The sequence below is a fragment of the Schistocerca gregaria genome, chromosome 3, assembly GCF_023897955.1.
Source record: "Schistocerca gregaria isolate iqSchGreg1 chromosome 3, iqSchGreg1.2, whole genome shotgun sequence".
NCBI classification, from domain to species: domain Eukaryota; kingdom Metazoa; phylum Arthropoda; class Insecta; order Orthoptera; family Acrididae; genus Schistocerca; species Schistocerca gregaria.
The window spans coordinates 197,952,344-197,975,251 of record NC_064922.1 but is presented as its reverse complement, the minus strand read 5'-3'; the positions used below and the strand labels follow the sequence as shown (position 1 = coordinate 197,975,251).

Genomic DNA, 22,908 nt, shown 5'->3' with positions numbered 1-22,908 from the left:
GGCATAATGCCATACATGCTAGAAGTCGAAAACTTGCACTTGAAATGCAGCGAACAGTATGTGGAATTAAACACTTCGTTTCAAAAATATTGTCTACCTCAGCGGAAAAGATTAATGAAAGAAATTTCTTTAGCAAACCGACAAAACTGACTTCATTGTTCTGCAAGGCAATTAATGCTTGATTTTCCGTAATTGTGTGAGTGTATTTTAATTTACTTGATAGCTCCCGGCTACAAAAATCTGTTTTGTTTTCATTTGACGTGACAGCAGTAAACTAAGAGGAAACAACAAAATCACTAAATGTAAATATGGGTCACGTGAAGACTACCCACTTCCCTACTGTAACTCAGACTGCTCTGCGCATCAGCCCTGGATCTACGATATTCCCGAACCGGGGCAATACCGGCCATTCACTGGAGCATTTGATATAAGACGTTTTTTTAAAAAAAAAAAAAAAACACGTTAATTTTGTAGCGCACAACTTTCTGAAGAGTTTGATGGATAAAACATATGTGTTTGAGAGGAAATGTAACACGTGTTATTTGGTCGTAAGTGTGTCAAAGTGCACTGCCTCGCCTCCTGACACAGCATTCTCCATCACACGTCACTGTACTTCACTCTGTGGAATTGAAACGTGTATATTTTGTAATGGATGCCATCAAACCATATTCAGGACAGTGGAAATTAAAATGTCCTGCGGTGCCTCTCCTGCTTACAGTCAGCCAGTTTGACATTCTGTCCAGAAAGAAAGAAAGAACTCTACAGAAAATTTGCACTCTTTATTCCCTATCAGTTAACAATTTACTGCTTTGTGTGACATAATATTAAATATAGGATACATAAACCCAGTAAAGACATGAGATAAGCAAGACAATACACATTTCTTCAATCCTTAGCTCCTGGAATTTTTTCTCTCTAATCTTGCTACAGCTTTACATGGCGTGCTTTCCTTTCTGCGAAAGAATCTTTTACCTCATCAAAGTTCGTCAAATATTTTGCTACATGAAAAGTCGAAATGTCATTGACTAATACTGAAAAAGCTGTTAATACAAATAGGACCCAAGACTGGAATGGTTTCTCGATCTGATGCCGGCAGAGGTGGCCGAGTGGTTCTAGGCGCTAGTCTGGAACCAAGTGACCGCTACGGTCGCAGGTTCGAATCCTGCCTTGGGCATGGATGTGTGTGATGTCCTTAGGTTAATTACGTTTAAGTAGTTCTAAGTTAGAGGAGACTGATGACCTCAGAATTTGAGTCCCATAGTGCTCAGAGCCATTTGAACTATTTTTTGTTTCCGGATCTGTTACGTCTATTTTGTCACTGTCTGCTAGATAAAACAAAATAGGCCTTTCTAATACTGCAGCAATTGTAACACACATCAAATAAACAAGACTGTTTTGGCACAAACGGTCCTTTTTGGAACGACAGAATATAACTCACAATGTACCAACATCAAATGCCTATCAGATCTACTACAAGCCAAAAGCTTTACGTTAGGAAACAGTTTCACACTTCATTCATACCCTCCAGTTCTCAAGTATGATATCGAAAAGTAGTAGTACAAAATTTTTATACAAACTTGGAATCGTCATACTGTTCTATAATTTGTGTGATGTACCCGTTTCTTCTCCTTCTTCTTTCTAACAAACAGTCTTGTTATCACTAATTTAGTAATTATTCTTGCCAATGTCAAAGCTTATTCGCAGGTTAACTTCACTAACTCTGCCAAAATCACCGGTTTAGTTATCCCGCAATTTTTCTCCGGTCAGCTCTAGTTACATGTTCGTAGAACGCGTTTTCCGCGGTTCTTCCGGAACAGAACTTAATGCGGCTGCTAGCTGGGGACTGTACAACTGGCCCTTACTAGTATAGCGATCTGGCGAAAAATTTTCTGTCAAAATTTCAGTTTCTTGGATACACCGAGAAGGTAATACGTAATCTTTCTTACCTGTTATTCGTTTATTTCCACTCCTGTAGTCTGAATCTATGGATGTCGCTTGTAATTAGAACAACGCTCATCATTCGCAAACCCAATCAACCACACCATCAGACAGTGGTTGGCATTCACCCTATCGGCCTTAACTCCGCTCAGCTCATATAGCCCCTTTTGTCTGTAGGAAAGTTCGTTTCTACATGCGACAAGGATTCCCCTGACAGAGACATCATGTAGACTATGCACGCATTCACGAATCAACTTATGATTCATTCAGAAATCAGCTTCGAATATAATCGATAGACTAATGTGCGCTGGGTGCTAGTCGCTTTGTGAAACAAGGTCCCCCCCCCCCCCCCCCCCCTTCAAGAATATGTGCCAGATGAAACAACGCAGGGTTTGTGAATAGCCAGTAACTTGCGAGTGACCGGGTAAGGCACTTTTTCCTTTATCCGGATGTCTTGGACAGCCTGCTCTGCAAGATACATGGAACAGTCCCGAGAGGAGGTGGCAGTCTAATGTGATCTGAAACGATGACACTGGTAGCAGCGCATCGAGTTTGGAGTGTACAGCCGGACTATGATAATTCCATAGCCTGCTTTGATCTTGAACGGAAGCACCACTCTATCAAAGGTGAGAAAAAGAGTGCAGGTGGAAACTAAGGAGGAATCCACCTTTTTCATCACACGATGGACGGCAATGAAGCCCTGATCAGAGAGGTAAGATTTGATTTCGACCTCTGTTTGAATGTCGAACAGCCTAGTGTAAATTACACTACGGGAAGACTCAAAGTTCTATGGGCCTCAACACGAACAGGGTAGCCGTGGAGAAGTGAGGCAGCAAGCAGTTGTTGCACTTGAGAATCAGACGTGCTCTTCCAAAGCAAACTACCATTTCTTAAACGAGAGCAGGATTTCACAGGGCCGGCAATTGCATCAACACCTTTCTGAATAATAAATGAATTTACCGAGGTGAAGGACTGACCGTCTTCAGTACGTGAGACCACAAGGAATCGTGGTGCAGGGGGAGGGGTCTTTGAATCATTAGTCTCATTATGTAGACGTTGATTCGGAAGATGACTGACTCATCATGAGGAAATTCTCCATGATTGCCAGTGTCTCCGATGGCATGCTCTTCCATCAGGGGGACCTCTTCACAAGGGGCGCACCTGCCTCGGGTGATGGTTCACATCTCAGGTCAAACCTCCCGAACATCTGACAGAGGGAACAATCGGCAATTTGGGAAGGTTGCAGCTAAGGCAATCACCCCTCCCTGGGCCTGGCTTTCACCAGGGGTATGTTCGAACCCTATCTGTCGACCCAGGGCTGGGAATTACACATCACCCAGTCACCTGTCACACGTCAGACGCATGGGTTGGCCATAAGGAGTTCACAAGGAGGAAGAAAGAAAAGAGGAACCTCAAATGTCAAAGTGGAGGAACGAGAGGAGAAGGGAAACAAAGAATGGAAAAGGGAACGAAATACAAAGGTGAGACAGTTCTTACGTACGCGACAGACAATGGAGAACCTTCCCAATAACATCCAAGACACGTTCCCCAAGTGAGAGGAAAAAGAATAGAAAAAGGATAGACATGCAGCACAGATGGAAGAAAATGCTGCAAAGGCCGGGGCCCCAAGGCAGCCAAGCATGAACTCACCAAAGAGTGGTGAGCCCCCTGGGAGGAATTATAAGTGTGCATCAGAACTCTTGCACCACAACAAACAGTTCCTTAGTACTGCCCACTACCTCATTTCATTTTCTTTCTAGGTAGCATACAGAGAACAATCGTGTCGAACCTCTGGTCTGTGATTGGGAAGAATGGAGAATAGTGACTGCTCTCAGTGCTACACGAAACTGTCTGTTGCCCAGCACAAAACAGGAAATCGCAACAGCACAAAATAGAGAATGCCTTTCCAGAATCCATAAAGTTAGATTTTACACACTTACTATTGATTTTAATAAAGATTCAATGTGAGTCGTACGTTTTTGTTCTGACAAGCAGCCTTTACCATGAAGACCAATTTGATTCCCACTGTGCTACCTTTCTTATGACACTGACAGCAAACTGCCTCTCTCTTTCTTTTCACCTATCAAATAATTTGGATGGTTATGAGGAGAATAACAACATTTTACAGATTACTACAGAACAGAAAATAGAGTAAGTTTAAAATTCCAAGATACAGGACAGAATAATAAGTTTTTTCCTGTATGTGGATTTTCCTAAACACAAAGAGATTTTAGGTTTTAGTTCTTGATTTCTCATAGGTATACACGAAAAAATGAATGCAGGGAAAACTTACACCCCCATGGAGGAGGTTACATCCATATATTGGTTTTCTAAACTTTATTTGACATCACACAAACATATGCAGACCTTAATAAAAAGTTTGACAACTGGCCCTATTCATAATATGACTGCTTATAACAGCACACAATGTCTTATGTTTTTAGTTTTGTAAAATATAGATAAGCAATTACTGTTCACAATGTCCACTACCGAGGACAAAGTTTACCAAACTCAAAGGGAAAAATAAGGAGCACTATCAAATAACGTTCAGTACTTCATGAACAGAGTAAAACCTTTGACAAAAGGTGCATCACAGACTATGAGCTTCACTCAACAACCTACGCAAACCTTTTTAACTATCTTCCTTTCTGTTATCATCAGCATTACTTATCAAATAAAACCAAGATTTTTTCTGAACAATGGTAATTATGAACAGTCTTACTCATCTAAACTTTTACAATTTTATTCCTTTACACATTTGCAAACAATTATTGATGAATCAGAACATACAAGCATTAATCTGTTTCTAGCAGTTTGGAGATAGGTACCATGGATTAGCACTTCACAACTACTATTAATATTAAATAATACTATTTAGAAACACATAATATTGATCTGAACTTACTGAGCCTGTGCCTGGATAAAGGTGATAGCGGGAAAATTTCATACTTGACTGGTTGATGTTGTACAACCTGTGGGCAGAGTTAACATTCATTATATTTTGTTATGGATGGTATGGATGTTGTTACATGACATATGGTTTTACAATATATTATAATGAACTTTTACTAAAGTCAGCCGTTAACTCCAAGGCAACATATAATATACAACAATTCTATCACTGTATTACAGTAGTATAGAGGAGGTGTTCAGTCACAATGAAAAAGACTGCTAAACATTTCAGTGGTTGAACAAGAAAGTCCTTCTTCTGAAATAGAAAACACACATACTTGCAAAAGCACAACTCATACACACGCATGGCCACTGTCTCCAGATACTGGGGCCCAACTGTAGACTGTGACTGTGTCTAATGCAAGCAGCAATCTGCTGGGTTGGGTAGTGAGGGTAAGAAGGAGAATGCAAGGGGGACGAGAGGGAGGTGTAGCAGGGTATGGTTGGGGTAAGTGCTGTGTTGCCTGCAGGAGTGTGCAGGAATGAGGTGTGTAAGGATGCGCTGCTAAGTACATAGTTGGGACACTGTGTTGAGATGGAAGGAGGGGGTGGGTACGTGGAGAACAGGGACTAGTGCTGGTTGAGGCCAAGGGTGTTATGGGAACAAATGATACATTGAAAAGAAAGGTCCCACATGCACAACTGAGAAAAGCCGGTGTTGGTAGGAAGAATCCAGATTTCATGTGCTGTGAAGCAGTCACTGAGGTGAAGAATGCCATGTTGGGCAGCACAATCAGTGACTGTGTGATCCAGATGTCTCTTGACCACTGTTTGGCAGCAGCATGACACAAGGGGTTAGGAGCAGAGTTGGAATACGGATGGACAAGAATATTGTGTAATTCGGTGGGTGGCAGTATACTAACCCTCATCAGAGCTGAATACGTTACCCAACATGATGTGCTTCACTTCAGTGACTGTTTCACAGCTTGCACCATCTCTATTCTTCCCACAAATGCCTTCTTTTCTGAAACGTGCAGGTGGGCATTCTCTCTGCAACATGTGCTGTGTCAAAATGCACGAGGTATGTTCGCCCTCACTGGTGCTGAGTGTCCTGCGTGATGAATCAATGATAACACCTGGTGGTCAGGTTAATATACGTGTATGATGTGGTAAAACCAAAATCAAATTGTGTTCTAGATGATATGAGAGCGTCTATCACATGCGAGCATGCGCGACTGCAGCGATCTACCATATCGCCCTCGCTGCGTCCAGAGATGCTGCCTGAGCAACGCGCAGCAGCCGGCCACTATTGCGAAGAATCGACAGCATCGATGATTATTACATTAATTGTTAAAAGTTGGCGTGGCATTGCGTGTTTGTTCGTTTTAAATGGTTCCTATTGTACAACGAAAAGGGTTAGTTAGTGGTGGTAGTGGTATATAGTGGTATATATATCAGGTCTGATCTTATAGCATTTCACTGTGTGGCATAGTGAGGCTACTCAGTTGACACGTAAGTCTCGGGAGAGTGCACGGAATTTTGTTGATTATAGTTGTGGGAACAGTTTCGTTCGTAAAATATGCTGGGGTGAGTCCCGCATGAGCCTGATTTAATTGAGAGATTGATTTGTTAGGTGCTGAGTTTTGTGGAATCGATGTGTCCGAAATCCTGTCTGCATTGTATGTTGAGCGGTCATGATGCGCCCAGGGGTAATTGGGTTGCTTGTCGTTTTTATTGAGGGGGTTTGGCTATTGTGCGTGTGTGTATCGAGAAGGGAAAGCCTTGAACATGTGTTGATAGTTTTATTTTCAAGACCACTAGCTTGCAGCAGACAGTGAGTTGGGTCATAGAACGATGACCTGTTTCACTATGCGGTAATGGTGTGCATGTATCACTGAGTAGACAAGCGATAGTAAATTGAAGGAACCATTTAACGAGCTACACGTAGCGAAACCAAAACTTGATTAATCAAGGTGATTAATGGCCGATTAAAATGTTAGGGAACTTAGTGGGTCGCGTGTGGTCAATGCCTGAAGAGGTCAAGATTTGCTTTTAAATTGTAACTTAAGGTTAGTTGAAAAGTGGCGGTGACATTTAGGATATTTGTTTGATTTTTTTTATTACCTGTTTCCGTATTGTGGGGAATGATAATATATTTGCTGGCACTCGTTCACTGGTGATAACCAACGTGTATTGAGATACCTAGAAGGAAAATAAATCCAATTTTATTGGGGTTAAAGGAAACTTCCCAGTCTATTCAATTGGTATCTAGTGTGAATATATCTATATCATTTTCAGAAGTATAAAAGAGTGTAATTTAGAGATATTGATACAGTGGAGTTGATATCACGTATAACGTGGTGTTTTAAATGTGTTTGATAAAAGGCTCTTGAACGAATGAAATTATAAATAGGCTACTGAAAGTAGATTGTCTCAATATTAAAGGAAAGATTTCAATTAAGGGAAACTACTAACAAAGATTCGTTATTCTGTGACGCATGCGAAGTCTCATCACTTACATATTATCGCTGCGTCGAATTGGAAAAATATTTAAGGGATAATTTAAAATCTTTTAATTCCTAACAGCAGTGATGGAAGTGTCCATAAACAGAATAATCATTTCAAGATGGTAGACAGATTGGTATTTTAGTACAAGTAATAAAATAGTTCCGAGTTTATGTCAGAGAATACGTACTGCGTTGTGAAAAACTCGTTGCGAAAGATAACAATTGCTAGTTGGATGTCGCATTTATCATCAAGCAAGATAATCAGGTACTGAAATTAAAGTAATTTGTTGCTCTGACGAGATCAGTATTGTAGACAACGAGAGTGGTTCATTAAATAGGGCAATTTATTCACTACTGCTTAACTTCAGTAATAATTGGCGAGTGAATATTGTTAAGTGATTATTCGCAGTTCTGTCGTGGCTTGGTACGATTTCGGTGTCATGTCTACGCAGGGTGTTAATCCCATTATTTGGCAGACAGGCTGTTTGCATGGTCAGATGTTGAAGTGGCTCCAAAATTTATTGTACTAAGGCTGATTTCGTGTCAGATTGGTTCATTGCCAGTGTGATTGCGGCGCGGGCTAGATTCTTGTTGTCATCAGAGGCTCCTCTCCAACTGGAATCTTCTGCAATTAGATTGCGTTCTGCAGTCTTAACATCCAGTTAAAAATAAGACACTGTACCTAATTAAAGGTGTGGTGGTTGACTGGTGGCCTAAGTACTTTGCGCAACAGGATGCTCTACAGTAACGGCATAGAGACGTTGGTACAGTATGATCCCCTGTCGTCGTCAATCGATCTTGGGTACTGCCAGTCACGGACCAGTACAAACATACCCTTTGTTCTTGTGCCCACCCTGTTCTCACCTTTGCTGGTCCCAGTCCTCCATCTATCTACCCCAGTCATTGCTCCCATTCCATCACTACAAGTGCCTTCTATTCTCTCAAAGCAACTACTACAAAGTCTACCCCCCCTTCCTTTCTCCCTAAAAACACCACATCCCAACAGCATCTAGTAGTCCATCTTGTTCCAACTACGTCCCTGTGCACACCCACAGGCAGCACACCTTTCCTCACTCCTAATCTGCTATCCCTCTGCCTTCTCGCCCCATGCCTCCTCCTCACACTTACTGCCAACCCCAGCAGATTGTAGCTCACATCAGACGTAGTTAACAGTACACAGCTGAGTCCAACACCCCGAGACAGTGGCCACGTGTGTGAGTGTCTTATTCTTGTGTGAATGAATGCGTTTTCTATTTCAGGCCTTTTTTTGTCCGAAAGCTTAAAAGTTCTGCATTGTGCCTGACTGCAACTCAGGCCCCCAATCTTCACTGAGTAGCATTCTATTTTCTCATATTGTTGTTATTCTATCCTGGACTTTCCACTGTCACTGTAATTAGTTAGCAAAGAAGTAATGTCGATACTATAGGGCAGATGTCATGAGGCAGAGGAACCCTAACCCTGCAAGCATGACACAGGGGACAAACATTATGTATACAACTGTCTGGCCACATCCTGGAATTCACTGAGATGATTATAATACTGCAGTGGCTTACAATGGGATAGTGATTTACATCGTGATGAAGCTTGCCATTAAAAATTACAAGAGTTCACATTCAATCAAGAGAGTCAGATGTTACTTTCCCCCGCATACATCCACAGAACTCTTAAGAGTATTGAATCAGAGGAATTTAAGTCTAAACAGAGCCTTAAAAGCTGCTGGAGCTAAATGAAAAGGGCAGTCAGGAGATCTATGCACTGATGGGCAGAACACATGTCAGGGGACATAACAAAAAAAAGAATGTATAATATTAATGTTGTTGTTGATGTTGTGGTCTTCAGTCCTGAGACTGGTTGGATGCAGCTCTCCAGGCTACTCTATCCTGTGCAAGCTCCTTCATCTCCCAGTACCTATTGCAACTGACATCCTTCTGAATCTGTTTGGTGTATTCATCTCTTGGTCTCCCTCTACGATTTTTACCCTCCACGCTGGCCTTCAATACTAAACTGGTAATCCCTTGATGCTTCGGAACATGTCCTACCCACCGATCCCTTCTTCTTGTCAAGTTGTGCCACAAACTTCTCTTCTCCTCAATCCTATTCAATACCTCCTCATTAGTTACGTGATCTACCCATCTAATCTTCAGCATTCTTCTGTAGCACCACATTTCAAAAGCTTCTATTCTCTTTTTGTCTAAGCTATTTATCGTCCACGTTTCACTTCCATACATGGCTACACTCCATACAAATATTTTCAGAAACGACTTCCTGACATTTAAATCTATACTCGATGTTAACAAATTTTTCTTCTTCAGAAAAGCTTTCCTTGCCATTGCCTGTCTACATTTTATATCCTCTCTACTTCCACCATCATCAGTTATTTTGCTCCCCAAATAGCAAAATTCCTTTACTACTTTGAGTGTCTCATTTCATAATCTAATACCTTCAGCATCACCCGACTTAATTCGACTACATTCCATTATCCTCGTTTTTCTTTTGTTGATGTTCATCTTATATCATCCTTTCAAGACACTATCCATTCCATTCAACTGCTCTTCCAGGTCCTTTGCTGTTTCTGACAGAATTACAATGTCATCGGCGAACCTTAAAGTTTTTATTTCTTCTCCATGGATTTTAATACCTACTCCGAATTTTTCTTTTGTTTCCTTCACTGCTTGCTCAATATACAGATTGAATAACATTGGGGAGAGGCTACAACCCTGTCTTACTCCCTTCCCAACCACTGCTTCCCTTTCGTGCCCCTCTACTCTTATAACTGCCATCTGGTGTCTGTACAAATTGTAAATAGCTTTTCACTCCCTGTATTTTACTCCTGCCACCTTCAGAATTTGAAAGAGAGTATTCCAGTCCACATTGTCAAAATCTTTCTCTAAGTCTACAAATGCCAGAAACATATGTTTGCCTTTCCTTAATCTAGCTTCTAAAATAAGTGGTATTGTCAGTATTGCCTCACGTATTCCAATATTTCTACGGAATCCGAACTGATCTTCCACGAGGTCAGCTTCTACCAATTCGTCCATTCGTCTGTAAAGAATTTGCGTTAGTATTTTGCATCCGCGACTTATTAAACTGATTGTTCGGTAATTTTCACATCTGTCAGTACATGCTTTCTTTGGGATTGGAATTTTTATTATCTTCTTGAAGTCTGAGGGTATTTCGCCTGTCTCATACATCTTGCTCACCAGATGGTAGAGTTTTGTCAGGATTGGCTCTCCCAAGGCCGTCTATAGTTCTAATGGAATGTCGTCTTCTCCCGGGGCCTTGTTTCGAATCAGGTCTTTCAGTGCTCTCTCAAATTCCTCACGCAGTATCATATCTCCCATATCGTCTTCATCTACCTCCTCTTCCATTTCCATAATATTGTCCACAAGTACATTGCCCTTGTACAGACCCTCTATATACTCCTTCCACGTTTCTGCTTTCCCTTCTTTGCTTAAAACTGGGTTTCCATCTGAGCTCTTGATGTTCATACAAGTGTTTCTCTTATCTCCAAAGGTCTCTTTAATTTTCCTGTAGGCAGTATCTATCTTAACCCTAGTGAGACAAGCCTCTACATCCTTACATATGTCCTCCAGCCATCCCTGCTTAGCCATTTTGCACTTCCTGTCGATCTGATTTCTGAGATGTTTGTATTCCTTTTTGTCTGCTTCATTTACTGCATTTTTATATTTTCTCCTTTCATCAATTAAGTTCAATATTTCTTCTGTTACCCAAGGATTTCTACTAGCCCTCATCTTTTTACCTACTTGATCCTCTGCTGCCTTCACTACTGCATCCCTCACTCAGAGCTACCCATTCTTCTTCTACTGTATTTCTTTCCCCCCATTCCTGTCAATTGTTCCCTTATGCTCTCCCTGATACTCTGTACAACCTGTGGTTTAGTCAGTTTATCCAGGTCCCATCTCCTTAAATTCCCACTTTTTTGCAGTTTCTTCAGTTTTAAATTACAGTTCATAACCAATAGATTGGGGTCAGAGTCCACATCTGCCCCTGGAAATGTCTTACAATTTAAAACCTGGTTCCTAAACCTCTGTCATATTAATGTATAAACACATTAAATGTTTCATGGAATAATTTCAGGGTTGCTTTCTGCTCCACTCATTGCCAAAGAAGACACCAAATCACGGTCTAAGAAAATATAAGTGATACACTTCTCCAGGCAGTGATTTTGTTCCTTTATTTCAATAATGACTTCCAAACCCAAAAATATATTTTGGTTGTGGAGACACTTTGATAAACAGGGACGGCACTAACACAGTACTTAGGAAACTGTATTAAATAAAGCAGTCTCTTGCAGCATTGCAATCATTATTAAACAAAACCAACAGCAGGACTTTTAGCAGAAGTTATTCAAATCGAAGCAATCTGACTGAACACTGGAACGTACTCCATCCAATAATACATTATTCAAGTATGTTTCTACAATAAACTCTTTTTATAATAATTTTTCACACAGTTACTTACGAAGGACCATATGCATAAAGTTCACTGGTAAATAACATTTATTATTACAGTCTTAGGTGGCTTTGATATTATTGACAATACTGTCAGTACCTAGAAAATGCTTGCAATTGTTAAATAATTATGTAGGCCTATAGGTTTCTTAAACAATCTTTACAGTCAAATTACACCAAGACAAACAATGCTTACATGCAAAAAAGAAGAGTACAGAAATCCACAACAAGCATATAAAACATCTACATCTACATCCATACTCCGCAAGCCACCTGACGGTGTGTGGTGGAGGGTACCCTGTGTACCTCTTATCGGTTCTCCCTTCTATTCCAGTCTCGTATTGTACGTAGAAAGAAGGATTGTCGGTATGCTTCTGTGTGGGCTCTAATCTCTCTGATTTTATCCTCATGGTCTATTCGCGAGATATACGTAGGAGGGAGCAATATACTGCTTGACTCTTCGGTGAAGGTATGTTCTTGGAACTTTAACAAAAGCCCTTACCGAGCTACTGAGCGTCTCTCCTGCAGAGTCTTCCACTGGAGTTTATCTATCATCTCCGTAACGCTTTCGCGATTACTAAATGATCTTGTAATGAAGCGCGCTGCTCTCCGTTGGATCTTCTCTATCTCTTTTATCAACCTTATCTGGTGCGGATCCCACACTGCTGAGCAGTGTTCAAGCAGTGGGCGAACAAGCATACTGTAACCTACTTCCTTTGTTGTCGGATTGCATTTTCTTAGGATTCTTCCAATGAATCTCAGTCTGGCATCTGCTTTACCGACGATCAACTTTATATGATCATTCCATTTTAAATCACTCCTAATGCGTACTCCCAGATAATTTATGGAATTAACTGCTTCCAGTTGCTGACCTGCTATTTTGTAGCTAAATGATAAGGGACCTATCTTTCTATGTATTCACATCACATTACACTAGTCTACATTGAGATTCAATTGCCATTCCGTGCACCATGCATCAATTCGCTGCAGATCCTCCTGCATTTCAGTACAATTTTCCATTGTTGCAACCTCTCGATACACCACAGCATCATCTGCAAAAAGCCTCAGTGAACTTCCGATGTCATCCACCAGGTCATTTATGTATATTGTGAATAGCAACGGTCCTATAACACTCCCCTGCGACACACCTAAAATCACTCTTACTTCGGAAGACTTCTCTCCATTGAGAATGACATGCTAAATGCTGCGTTCTGTTATCTAGCAACTCCTCAATCCAATCACACAATTGATCTGATAGTCCGTATGCTCTTACTTTGTTCATTAAACGACTGTGGGGAACTGTGTCAAACGCCTTGCGGAAGTCAAGAAACACGGCATCTACCTGTGAACCTGTGTCTAAGGCCCTCTGAGTCTCGTGGACGAATAGTGCGAGCTGGGTTTCACACGACCGTGTTTTTCGAAACCCATGCTGATTCCTACAGAGTAGATTTCTAGTTCCAGAAAAGACATTATACTTGAACATAATACGTGTTCCAAAATTCTACAACTGATCGACGTTAGAGATATAGGTCTATAGTTCTGAAGCTCACAGGTGGCTTTCTCTATTTTCTTTCACTAATGTCTGATGGCATCATGTTCAGTCTTAACTCATCACTGAGGAAAGCATTATTGCAACACAGAAGCAGGTAACAAGGATAACATGTGGTGTCGACTCAAGAACCTGTTATACACACCAGCCTTACAGTACATTTATTTCCTTATGAAATTGTCAACAATCAATTGATGTTTGAAAACAACAGTAAAATCCACACATACAATACTAGAAGGAGAAATGATTTAGGCTATCCATCGCTCTGCCTTAGTATGGCACAGAAATGAGGGTTCAGCAATGCAAAGAATGTAATGGGTAATACACCAAAGAGCCAAACAAACTGATACACCTGCCTAATATCGTGTAGGATCCCCGTGAGCACACAGAAGTGCCATAACATTATGTGGCATGGACTCAACTAATGTCTGAAGTGGTGCTGAAGGGAACCGACACGATTCCTCCAGGGCTGTCCATAAATCTATAAGAGTATGAGGGGATGGAGATCTCTTCTGAAAAGCATGTTGCTAGGCATCCCAGTGTCCTGCTGGAATTGCCCACGTCCAATGGAATACACAATGGACATGAATGGATGCAGGTGATCAGACTGGATGCTTACGTATGTGTCATCTGTCAAGAGTTGTATCTAGATGTACCAAGGGTTCCATATCACACAGATTATACATGCCCCACATCATTATAGAGCCTCTACCAGCTTGAACAATCCCCTACTGACATGCAGGGTCCATGGATTCGAGAGGTTGTCTTCACACCTGTAGACGCCCAGTAAAGGTGGAAACAGAGGACGGTACCATTATTGAAGATCCAGGGAATATAGAAGATCTCTGGAAAGAACATTTTAAGAAGCTGTTAAACGCTGAGGAGCAGGTACATGAGGAAACAACAAATGATGGAGAAATTGAGAGAAGTTGGGAAGCAGAGTTAGGACAAATTGCACGGGAAGAAATGGAAAAAGCTGTGAAGAAGATGAATGGGGGGAAAGCCCCAGGACCTGATGAAGTATCAGTGTACATGATAAGAGCAGCAGGTCCAGTGGGAATGCAGTGGCTGTATAGAGTACTATCAAGAGTGTGGAGAAATGGTAAAATACCTGACGACTGGAGAATAGGAGACATTGTTCCCATCTTCAAGAAAGGCAATAAAAGAGTCTGTAAAAACTACAGAGGAATAACCCTCATGAGTCATACAGCCAAGATTTTTGAAAGAATTTTGTTGTTGTTGTTGTTGTTGTCTTCAGTCCTGAGACTGGTTTGATGCAGCTCTCCATGCCACTCTATCCTGTGCAAGTTTCTTCATCTCCCAGTACCTACTGCAACCTACATCCTTCTGAATCTGCTTAGTGTATTCATCTCTTGGTCTCCCTCTACGAATTTTACTAAATCGAATAAGTGAAAAGATAGAAAAGGAGCTGAGTGAAGAACAGCATGGGTTTAGGAAAGGAAGGAGCACGATCGACCTGATATTTTCTATCCGTCAACTGATGGAAAAAAGTTGGGAGTATAACAAAAGGGTGATAATGGTTTTTACAGACAGAGAAAAGGCTTATGACTCAGTTGACAGGGAAAGACTCTGGGAAGAACTGAAGAAGATAGATATAGAAGATGGATACATTAATGTTATAAAGACAGTGTACAGAGGCCACAATTGTAGAATTAGAACACCATTGAGGAACTCTGAATACTTCAAAATAAGACAAAGACTTAAGCAAGGAAGTATTCTACCTCCTGCGCTTTTTAATGTTGTGATGGAGGGAATGAATAGGGCAGTTGAAGATATAGTAAAAGAAAAAGACAAAAAGATGATTTTTGCAGATGATATGGTAATATGGGGTGATAAAGAGGTAGATGTACAGTTACAGCTTGATGCGAGGAAGGAAATAATGAAAAGGTATGGATTAAAAATAAATAAAGATAGGAGTGAAGTAATGGTATTTGTAAGAGAGAAAGAAATCAATTGAAATATTACCTTGAATGGAGAACCCCTCAAAGTGGTAGAAAGTTTCACTTATTTAGGGAGTGAAATATCTAGGGATGGAAGAATAACTAACGAAATTAATAGGAGGTTACAGAAGGGAGGCAATTTCTACCAAACAATAAAACATCTGATTTGGAATAATGAGGTTTCAGAAAGAGCAAAACTCCTTATGTATAAGAATTATTACATCCCTATTGTCACCTATGGTGGAGAAACATGGACAATGACAGAAAGGGACTGGAGCAGACTGCAAGCAGGGGAAATGAAATTTCTCAGAGCAGTTAAGGGAAAAACAAGAATGGACAGAGTAAGGAATGTAGAGATTAGAAAGGACCTCAAACAAGAAAGTATGAGAGAAGAAATTGAAAAAAAGAGATTAAGATGGTATGGGCATGTTAAGAGGATGCATGGACAGACTCTCCCCAAAATTATGGAAGAACTAAAGATGGATGGGAAAAGACCTAGAGGGCGCCCAAGAACACTGTGGAAAATGGGAGTGAGAATACCTGTTGAAAGGAGAGGTGTGACCTGGCAGCAAGTGGAGGAAGAAAAGTGGTGGGAGGACCTAGCCAAATGGAGAGTACTCGTCAGCACCCGTCCCGGCAGTAGCTGGAGCGGCATTCGGATATAGATAGATATATTGAATTTAAAGATGAGCTGGATTCTGGGATAATTAAGCAATGTGATACCGTATATGAATTTTCACCTAAGAAACTTTTACCTAAAACATGCTGGAGCATCTACTGAACAACAATTTGCGGAGGTGTAAAAACAACATTCAGATATCAGCATAAGATTAAATGTTTTCGATCAATGTGAAGATTCAGATGAAGTAGCTATGTCAGTTTCCAATTTGACAACATTGAAGTAACGTATGAATGATTAGACTGAACAAAAAGTTCAAGAAAAGATACAGTTATCCATTAGTACATCTCATTCATCAACTGACCTCAGGAAAACAGAAGCAGAATTTTCAATATTAAGAGCAGAAAGTTATTTTAAATGTATTATATGTCGCGACTCTGTTGGGAGGGGGTATTTAAATTTTGTACACAACAGCATGACCAGTGAGAGAAATATGTAAATAAATTTTGTAAACAGTTTAAAATTAATTGGGATAATTTCTTGTTATGCAGTAATTAATGTTGATTTGTTTAAAACACCTGATTCTGGTAGAAAAATGGGAACTCATAACTTGACAGGTTAATGAAGAGGGATATTTGAAATGACAGTTACATCTGTTTATGTTGAAAATCCATACTCTTTTGATTTAAAACTAGAACTGAAAGGGAGAGCAGTTGCAAAATGTAAAAAGAGCATTGTGTTTGACATTAGAATTGTATAGGAAAATGTACCATAAGTTGAATTAATTAACAGAATTAAATAAAACACCAGACAGATTAAAGTGTCTTCTCAGAGATTCTGTAGCCAAAGCCTCGAAGGTCCCGAGTTGGTCAGTGTATTTCTTCATATTCGGTTTTCTATCACTGATCCTACCCTCTTACTATTGTGTTTTCTCCACCTGTAGTTTCTTTCACCATCAGTATCTATTACACAAATGAGTAAACAAACTTAGTACTTTGTTTGCACCACTAAGTACTATCAAGGTTATGCATTTGTTTTTTTACTTTGCCCCAATAATTGCTGTGGATATTCTACTTCATTCTCGCACTGATTGGTAATACCTAAGTATCCACGATAACAAATGCCATTTTAAAGAACACATCATAATTCGGAAGATCTTAGTTGACAAGACAGTTGAGTAAATTGTGAAATATACCTTTAAGTTTCACAGCGCACTGCATTTAAATTTTCTCTATGTATTAGCAACGTCACACTGACATGGGGCATTAACAACTGAATAGTTCACCACTAAAATAACCTGTATGAAACATTAACTCACTACCAAAATTATATCTATGGCATGATGACATGATAAACAACACAATGGAGTGATAACAAGCTATGCTGGCCACAATGGCACAGAAATAAGTAAAAAGGGATGAAACAAAAGCTGGAAAGTGTTTAGTTAGAGAACTAAAGAAAAATTGCAGCTGCAAATGTAACAAGTTAGGTTGACACATCTGCACTGCTTGATATACCAGGTCAATGGCTGGCTGGCCACTGAATTCTGCTGGGATGGCTTCCTGCACATCCTGTGATGCTGACACGGATGGTCCATAGAATGTTGACGGTCTCATTACATAAACTGGACGTGCAGTTCCTGAGCCAGCGGTGTGTACTTGATGATGGTGTGTCTGCTATAGCCCTGAGTGATCCCCAGCTGTGTAATGGCAGTGAAGGTCCACATGCTGGGATACTCATCCAGTGATGGTGGGCAATAGCTCATGTGCATGGGGTGCAATCCACTGCCCTCTGGGCAAGAATTGGTTGTGCTGCAGGAGATGACCTGGGATGGCCAGCTCTGCTGTACCACTATGTCTGGGGAGGGATTTAGTACACAGAGCTGTTTCCCTGTGTGGCCTCAAACTGGTGACTTCTACTGGTTGGTCCACATGGAGCCCCTGTCTCGCACAGCCCTGTTTATCTTAGTAAGGCTGCAAGACTAACAACAATTCTATTACAAAAATGTGCAATACTTCTAGTCAGAAGTGGCAAATTGTTGTGCATAAGTGTCAACTGATCCTCAAACACCCTGCCACTGTCAGCATGGAAATATGCCTTGCCAGTGGCTGCACTAGTCTCTGCAGTACCACTGCAATCGCTGTTTCAGTAGGCTAACCTGCATCACAACATCGCGTCAGCCTTATTGAATTATTATAGTGACACCATCCCGCACTTGCCCGCTGTCAGAGCTGTTATCGGTACGCAACATTACCGTCCTCTATGAACAAGACCCTGTCCCTCAGTTTCACATAACATTACATGTTTCATACTGAATACAGAGAAATCTTACAACCAATAATAACTGGAAACTTGGGCATATGGATTACATACTGCATTCAATATTACTTACTATTCTGTTTACTACTACTGTACTTGCAAGTCTATTTATCACACTTGTTTTGTGTTTCTAGCAATTTAATCTTCATGGCTTGTTCCATTACTTCCTTTTCTCTTCGCCCTAAATTTGCATTTTTTTTTCTGTGTTCAACTATAAGGTTACGGTCATTCTTTCTTATGTTCTAGGGGTCCAGACCACTGCAGTCTGGACTATTGGTGGTTTACGCTGACTTTTGGCTCTATGTCTCAAAAGAATAAAAGGTAACCACAGCTGAGTTAGTGGCACTTGGTAATGCAGCACTCAATGTCATTGTTACGCTTAGTTGTTCTCCTCTAAACTGCTCTATGTGCACTGCATTAACTGCTCGATTGAAATGGGCTCTTCCTGAACGGCAATGAGTCAACCCAGGAAATGGATTAGGTCAGGTTCTAGAGTTTGATTTAGGAATGTTACAGTCAGTGCTGGAAATAACTCTGAAGGTACATCTAGCCAACTGCGTTTGTGAGATGTTCACTTGCACGATTCCCATAGTTGTGGCTGGTAGATGGAAGATTAGCCCCATTACATCGCATGCAGTCCTCTTGATTAATAAACCACTTCCCTTAAGTTCAATCCACCTGGCCTCTCTGAGCTCCCTGCTTGTAACAAATAGCCACTATTACCATGTCATCATAAGTGATGTAAATCCAATGAAAACCCACTTGCTGGAAATGCAGTCTGGTTCCTCGTTGTCCCTTGGACAATCTACTCTCTTCTGTCAAACTAAGAACAATTGTATGGTACATTTTCTCTGGCTGGCTTGTATTAAACTGGTTGGACACACTGTGACCTCCCCCTTTGACGACTTTGTAACTCCTCCTCCCTCATTACTGCGTGCCTGCTACTATCTTCTGAAATTAATAACAACCAGTAGATTCTCACCTGCATGAATTTTTCCAGAACCCTCCACTTCAATGGTTACACATGAATGGCATAACACTTAAATTGTGCACATCTTTCAGTTACCGGCAATTGAATTAGAATATGCAATCGAGCTCAGTCATTTTTCACTTCTATTAATACTACATGGTAGTAGAAGCAAAGGTTTTCTCTACTAGGTTCCGTAATTAGGCCTACAACCCCCAACAGGTACTGTTCAGTTGGCAAAAGGCAATAATACTATGGCTTTCATGCTGAACGTCAATATATCGCAACCTGAGCCACAGGGACTTCTATCACCCTTCCGCCTTCCTCAGAAAGCTGCTGCCACTAGCAAACCCATTCAGAAACAACAAAAGAACAGAAAAATATTTCCACTGACATAACTTAATCACTACAATCCTTTACATATGCAAACATGTAAAGAGAAGAAATCCATGATGACATCCTTCATCATATTGATTTCAAAGCATACAGTACATTGTCAACAGGCTGAACCATATCTTCCTGTCTCTTCCTGTGATTCCTTCACCTGCATTCTTCTCCGGCTCCACCTGTGAAACTCCTGGAATCAACTCTCGACTACGCCGAAAACGTTACAGATGCTCAACATGTACTATTTCATTTCTGCTGGCAAATGAAGCTTCATGTTGACCGGCGAAGTAGTCTGCACCATGTAATAGGGTCCTTGATACCTTGTGATGAACTTCATCTTCCCTTTCGGCGTGTACAGACTGGATAACATCACCCACTGTCCAACTTTATAATGCAGTAAACTAGCCACACGTTTCACTGATTTCTCCGGCTTCACTAATACCTTTTTATTCACCTTCTGCACTTGTTTCCTTACTTATCATACTGTTTCTGCAAACTTGGCTTACCAACTCTCCATCTTCACCTTTCTTGGCCTTTATCAAATCTAATGTTGACGGCATTTTCCAACCATACACCACCTCATATGACAACAACTCAGTATTTATGTGGACTTTTTAATTATATGTTGACACAACATACCTTTAATAAGTAGCCTAGGCAGTATGATGTGCATTCACATAGAACTATTGCAAAAATGTTAAGCTACTATGTAGCCGTTTCCATTCTACCACTGGCCTGTGGATGAAGAGGACTAGTTCTTAATTTCTTCACACGCAATAGCCGACACAGATTCTTCAATAAATCCAATGTGAAATTATCGTATCTCATACCCAAAAATTCAAAAGCAGTTGTTAACCACTGCTTGTGCAAGTGTCACTGGCTGCTGGCTCAGCGTAGCAACTGTCTCCAAGTACAGAAAAATGTGATGTATTATTGTTAATATGAATCAGTTTCTTGCTGTTGTGTGACAGAATGGCTCTTATAAATCAACCCCAAACATTTAAAATGATTCTGATGCTTCTGGTAGCCTCTGCATCTGTACTCATTTATGATTCAAGTCAGCTCACAGTGCATGGTACACTCAATTCCTCATGTATTGATACACACCTGCTTTTCTTCCTTTCCACCAGTATCTCTCTGTGCCCCCCCCCCCCCTCCACCTCCACCCCCTGCCCCCCCCCCTCCCACTTATCACTCTGCATCCTCTGTAACCAGGTAACACATGATCATGTGCTACCTTTAAAATCTCCTCAAACTTTGCTGGTGTTATTACCTGCAGCCCTAGTCTCATCCTCTTTCACAACAGTCAGTCACATGTGCTAATCTGCGATTCATCCTGCACTGTTTACCCGTCACTGGTAGCACTGTGCACAGCCTGCCACTCTGCTGAGACAGCCTGCCACTCTGCTAAGACCATGACCCAGAACACTCATCACTGCTACCTTCCTGCTTAATATAACTGCATTCAAGTCCTCCACACCTTGCTTTTGTACTATGTTGCATTCAAATTCAGGGGCCATCTTCTCAGCCTGTTAGATAGACCATGCAGTCCCAATAACCACTTCAAAGCAGCATAGTTGGTCACTAACAAAAATTTTTCCTGTAAAAATAACATCTAAAACATGTGAAACCATAAATATAGCTCAAAATCTGCATCTGTAATGTTGAATAATTGTTCTCCATTGCATTCAGCTTTCTCAATGTGTAGGCTACAAGATGCTCTTCACAATTAATCTCTTGGCTTAAAACACATACCAAAGCACAATCAGATGCATCACACAACAGGACAAACTCATTAATGTCTGGAAATACTACAAATGGAGTGGATGTCAAAACTCTCTTTAATTGTTCAAATGCACCTTGACACTCTTCCATCCACATGAATTTCACACCTACCCTTAGCAACTTGTGAGAGTGGTCCTGCTGTCAGGAAACCCTTTCGAAAATTTTCTGTAGAGTTTTATATTTCCTTAATGGATATGGGCACTGCGACTCTTGTACAGCTTGTACTAGCCTCAGACCTGTCCTCACTCCATCTTTACTAATGACATGGCCTGAATACTCTAATAAGTCTTCTAATACAAAATGGCACTTCTCTGTGCTCAACACCCGACATGCTGCCCACAATCTCTTTAACACTTCCTTCAGACACTGTCTATGCTGCTCCACGTATTCTGAGAATATGGTTGTATCATCTAGCTGGATTAGACACTGATGCGGTTTGACACACTGCCTAGTAACACCTGAAACACAGCAGTGCATTTTTCAATCCAAATGCCATTCTCTTGAACGGATAGTGCCACACTGTACCAAAAATGCTGTCTTCAGCAACAACCTCCAGTTGATGGTAACCACTCTCAAATCCATGGATGAAAAGTACCGACATTGTCCCACATTACTGATGATATAAGTAATGCTGAAGATGGGATACACATCTGTTATAGTCTTGCTGTTCAGGTGACAGTAATCACAGCAGAATCTGTGTTGTCTAGAATCATCCACAGATTTCTCTGGTACAACTACGATTACTGCATCCCCATGGACTAGGACTCTTCTATTATCCCATCAGTTAACCACTAGTTAATAAAATCTTCCATAATTGGCTATAGATGCCTATAAATGTGATACTGTTTCTGATACATTGGTGCTTTGTTCCCTGGATGTGGACTTGGCAACACTAATCTTTTAAGGTTTTCACTGCACCTTCAAATACAAGTTTTCACTGCACCTTCAAATACAACACATATTAGATGATAAGTACACTGTTACAGGAGACACCCTAGGCAACAAATAACAAACTTTTTTTAAAAAAAAAAAAAAAAAATACACTCATATACTCATTGTTGATATAAACTTCTGGTCATTGGTATACCTTGACAGTGTGGCTGCCGCAGAAGACTCTTTGCCACCTTTGACTACTTTGCTCTTCATAGTTCATCTCTTGACTTGAAACACATATCAAAGCAGGATCAGATGCGTCACACAAGATGACTGACTCCTTAATGTCTGGAAATACTACAACAAAATTATTTATTTCCAATTTTGGACTACAAAATACTGGAAAATCTTGTACCCTCACCCAATGGACGCTCTGGAGAACATAAATCCTCAAATTTGAACAGTAATTCTTCTATCTGCTCTTTGTCTACTCCAATTTCCTACATAATGCTGTCTTAATGGTGGCTTGCAGTTCACATTCCTCGTGCACCACTCGTCTTCATCAGGAATGTCGAAACTCACTATCAACATCTCCTTCCTTCACTTTGTCAGTGTCAAAATTACATATATTTATGGGTA

The 22,908-nt window shown here is 40.7% G+C and overlaps 1 protein-coding gene across 4 annotated transcripts in view; it reads right to left on the bottom strand.

Moving 5' to 3' along the window:
- The window catches only part of LOC126355758 (CTD nuclear envelope phosphatase 1 homolog), a 117,444-nt gene that overhangs the window by 52,726 nt on the left and 41,810 nt on the right, over positions 1-22,908 (bottom strand). For 2 of the 4 annotated variants that reach the window (XM_050006158.1, XM_050006157.1), the window contains exons 2-3: positions 6,955-7,032; positions 4,844-4,910 (exon numbers count right to left, since the gene is read on the bottom strand). In XM_050006158.1, the coding sequence (XP_049862115.1) occupies positions 4,844-4,910; positions 6,955-7,032 (145 nt within the window). The remainder of the gene's footprint in view (positions 1-4,843; positions 4,911-6,954; positions 7,033-22,908) is intronic. The other 2 variants (XM_050006159.1, XM_050006160.1) reach the window with 1 other exon arrangement.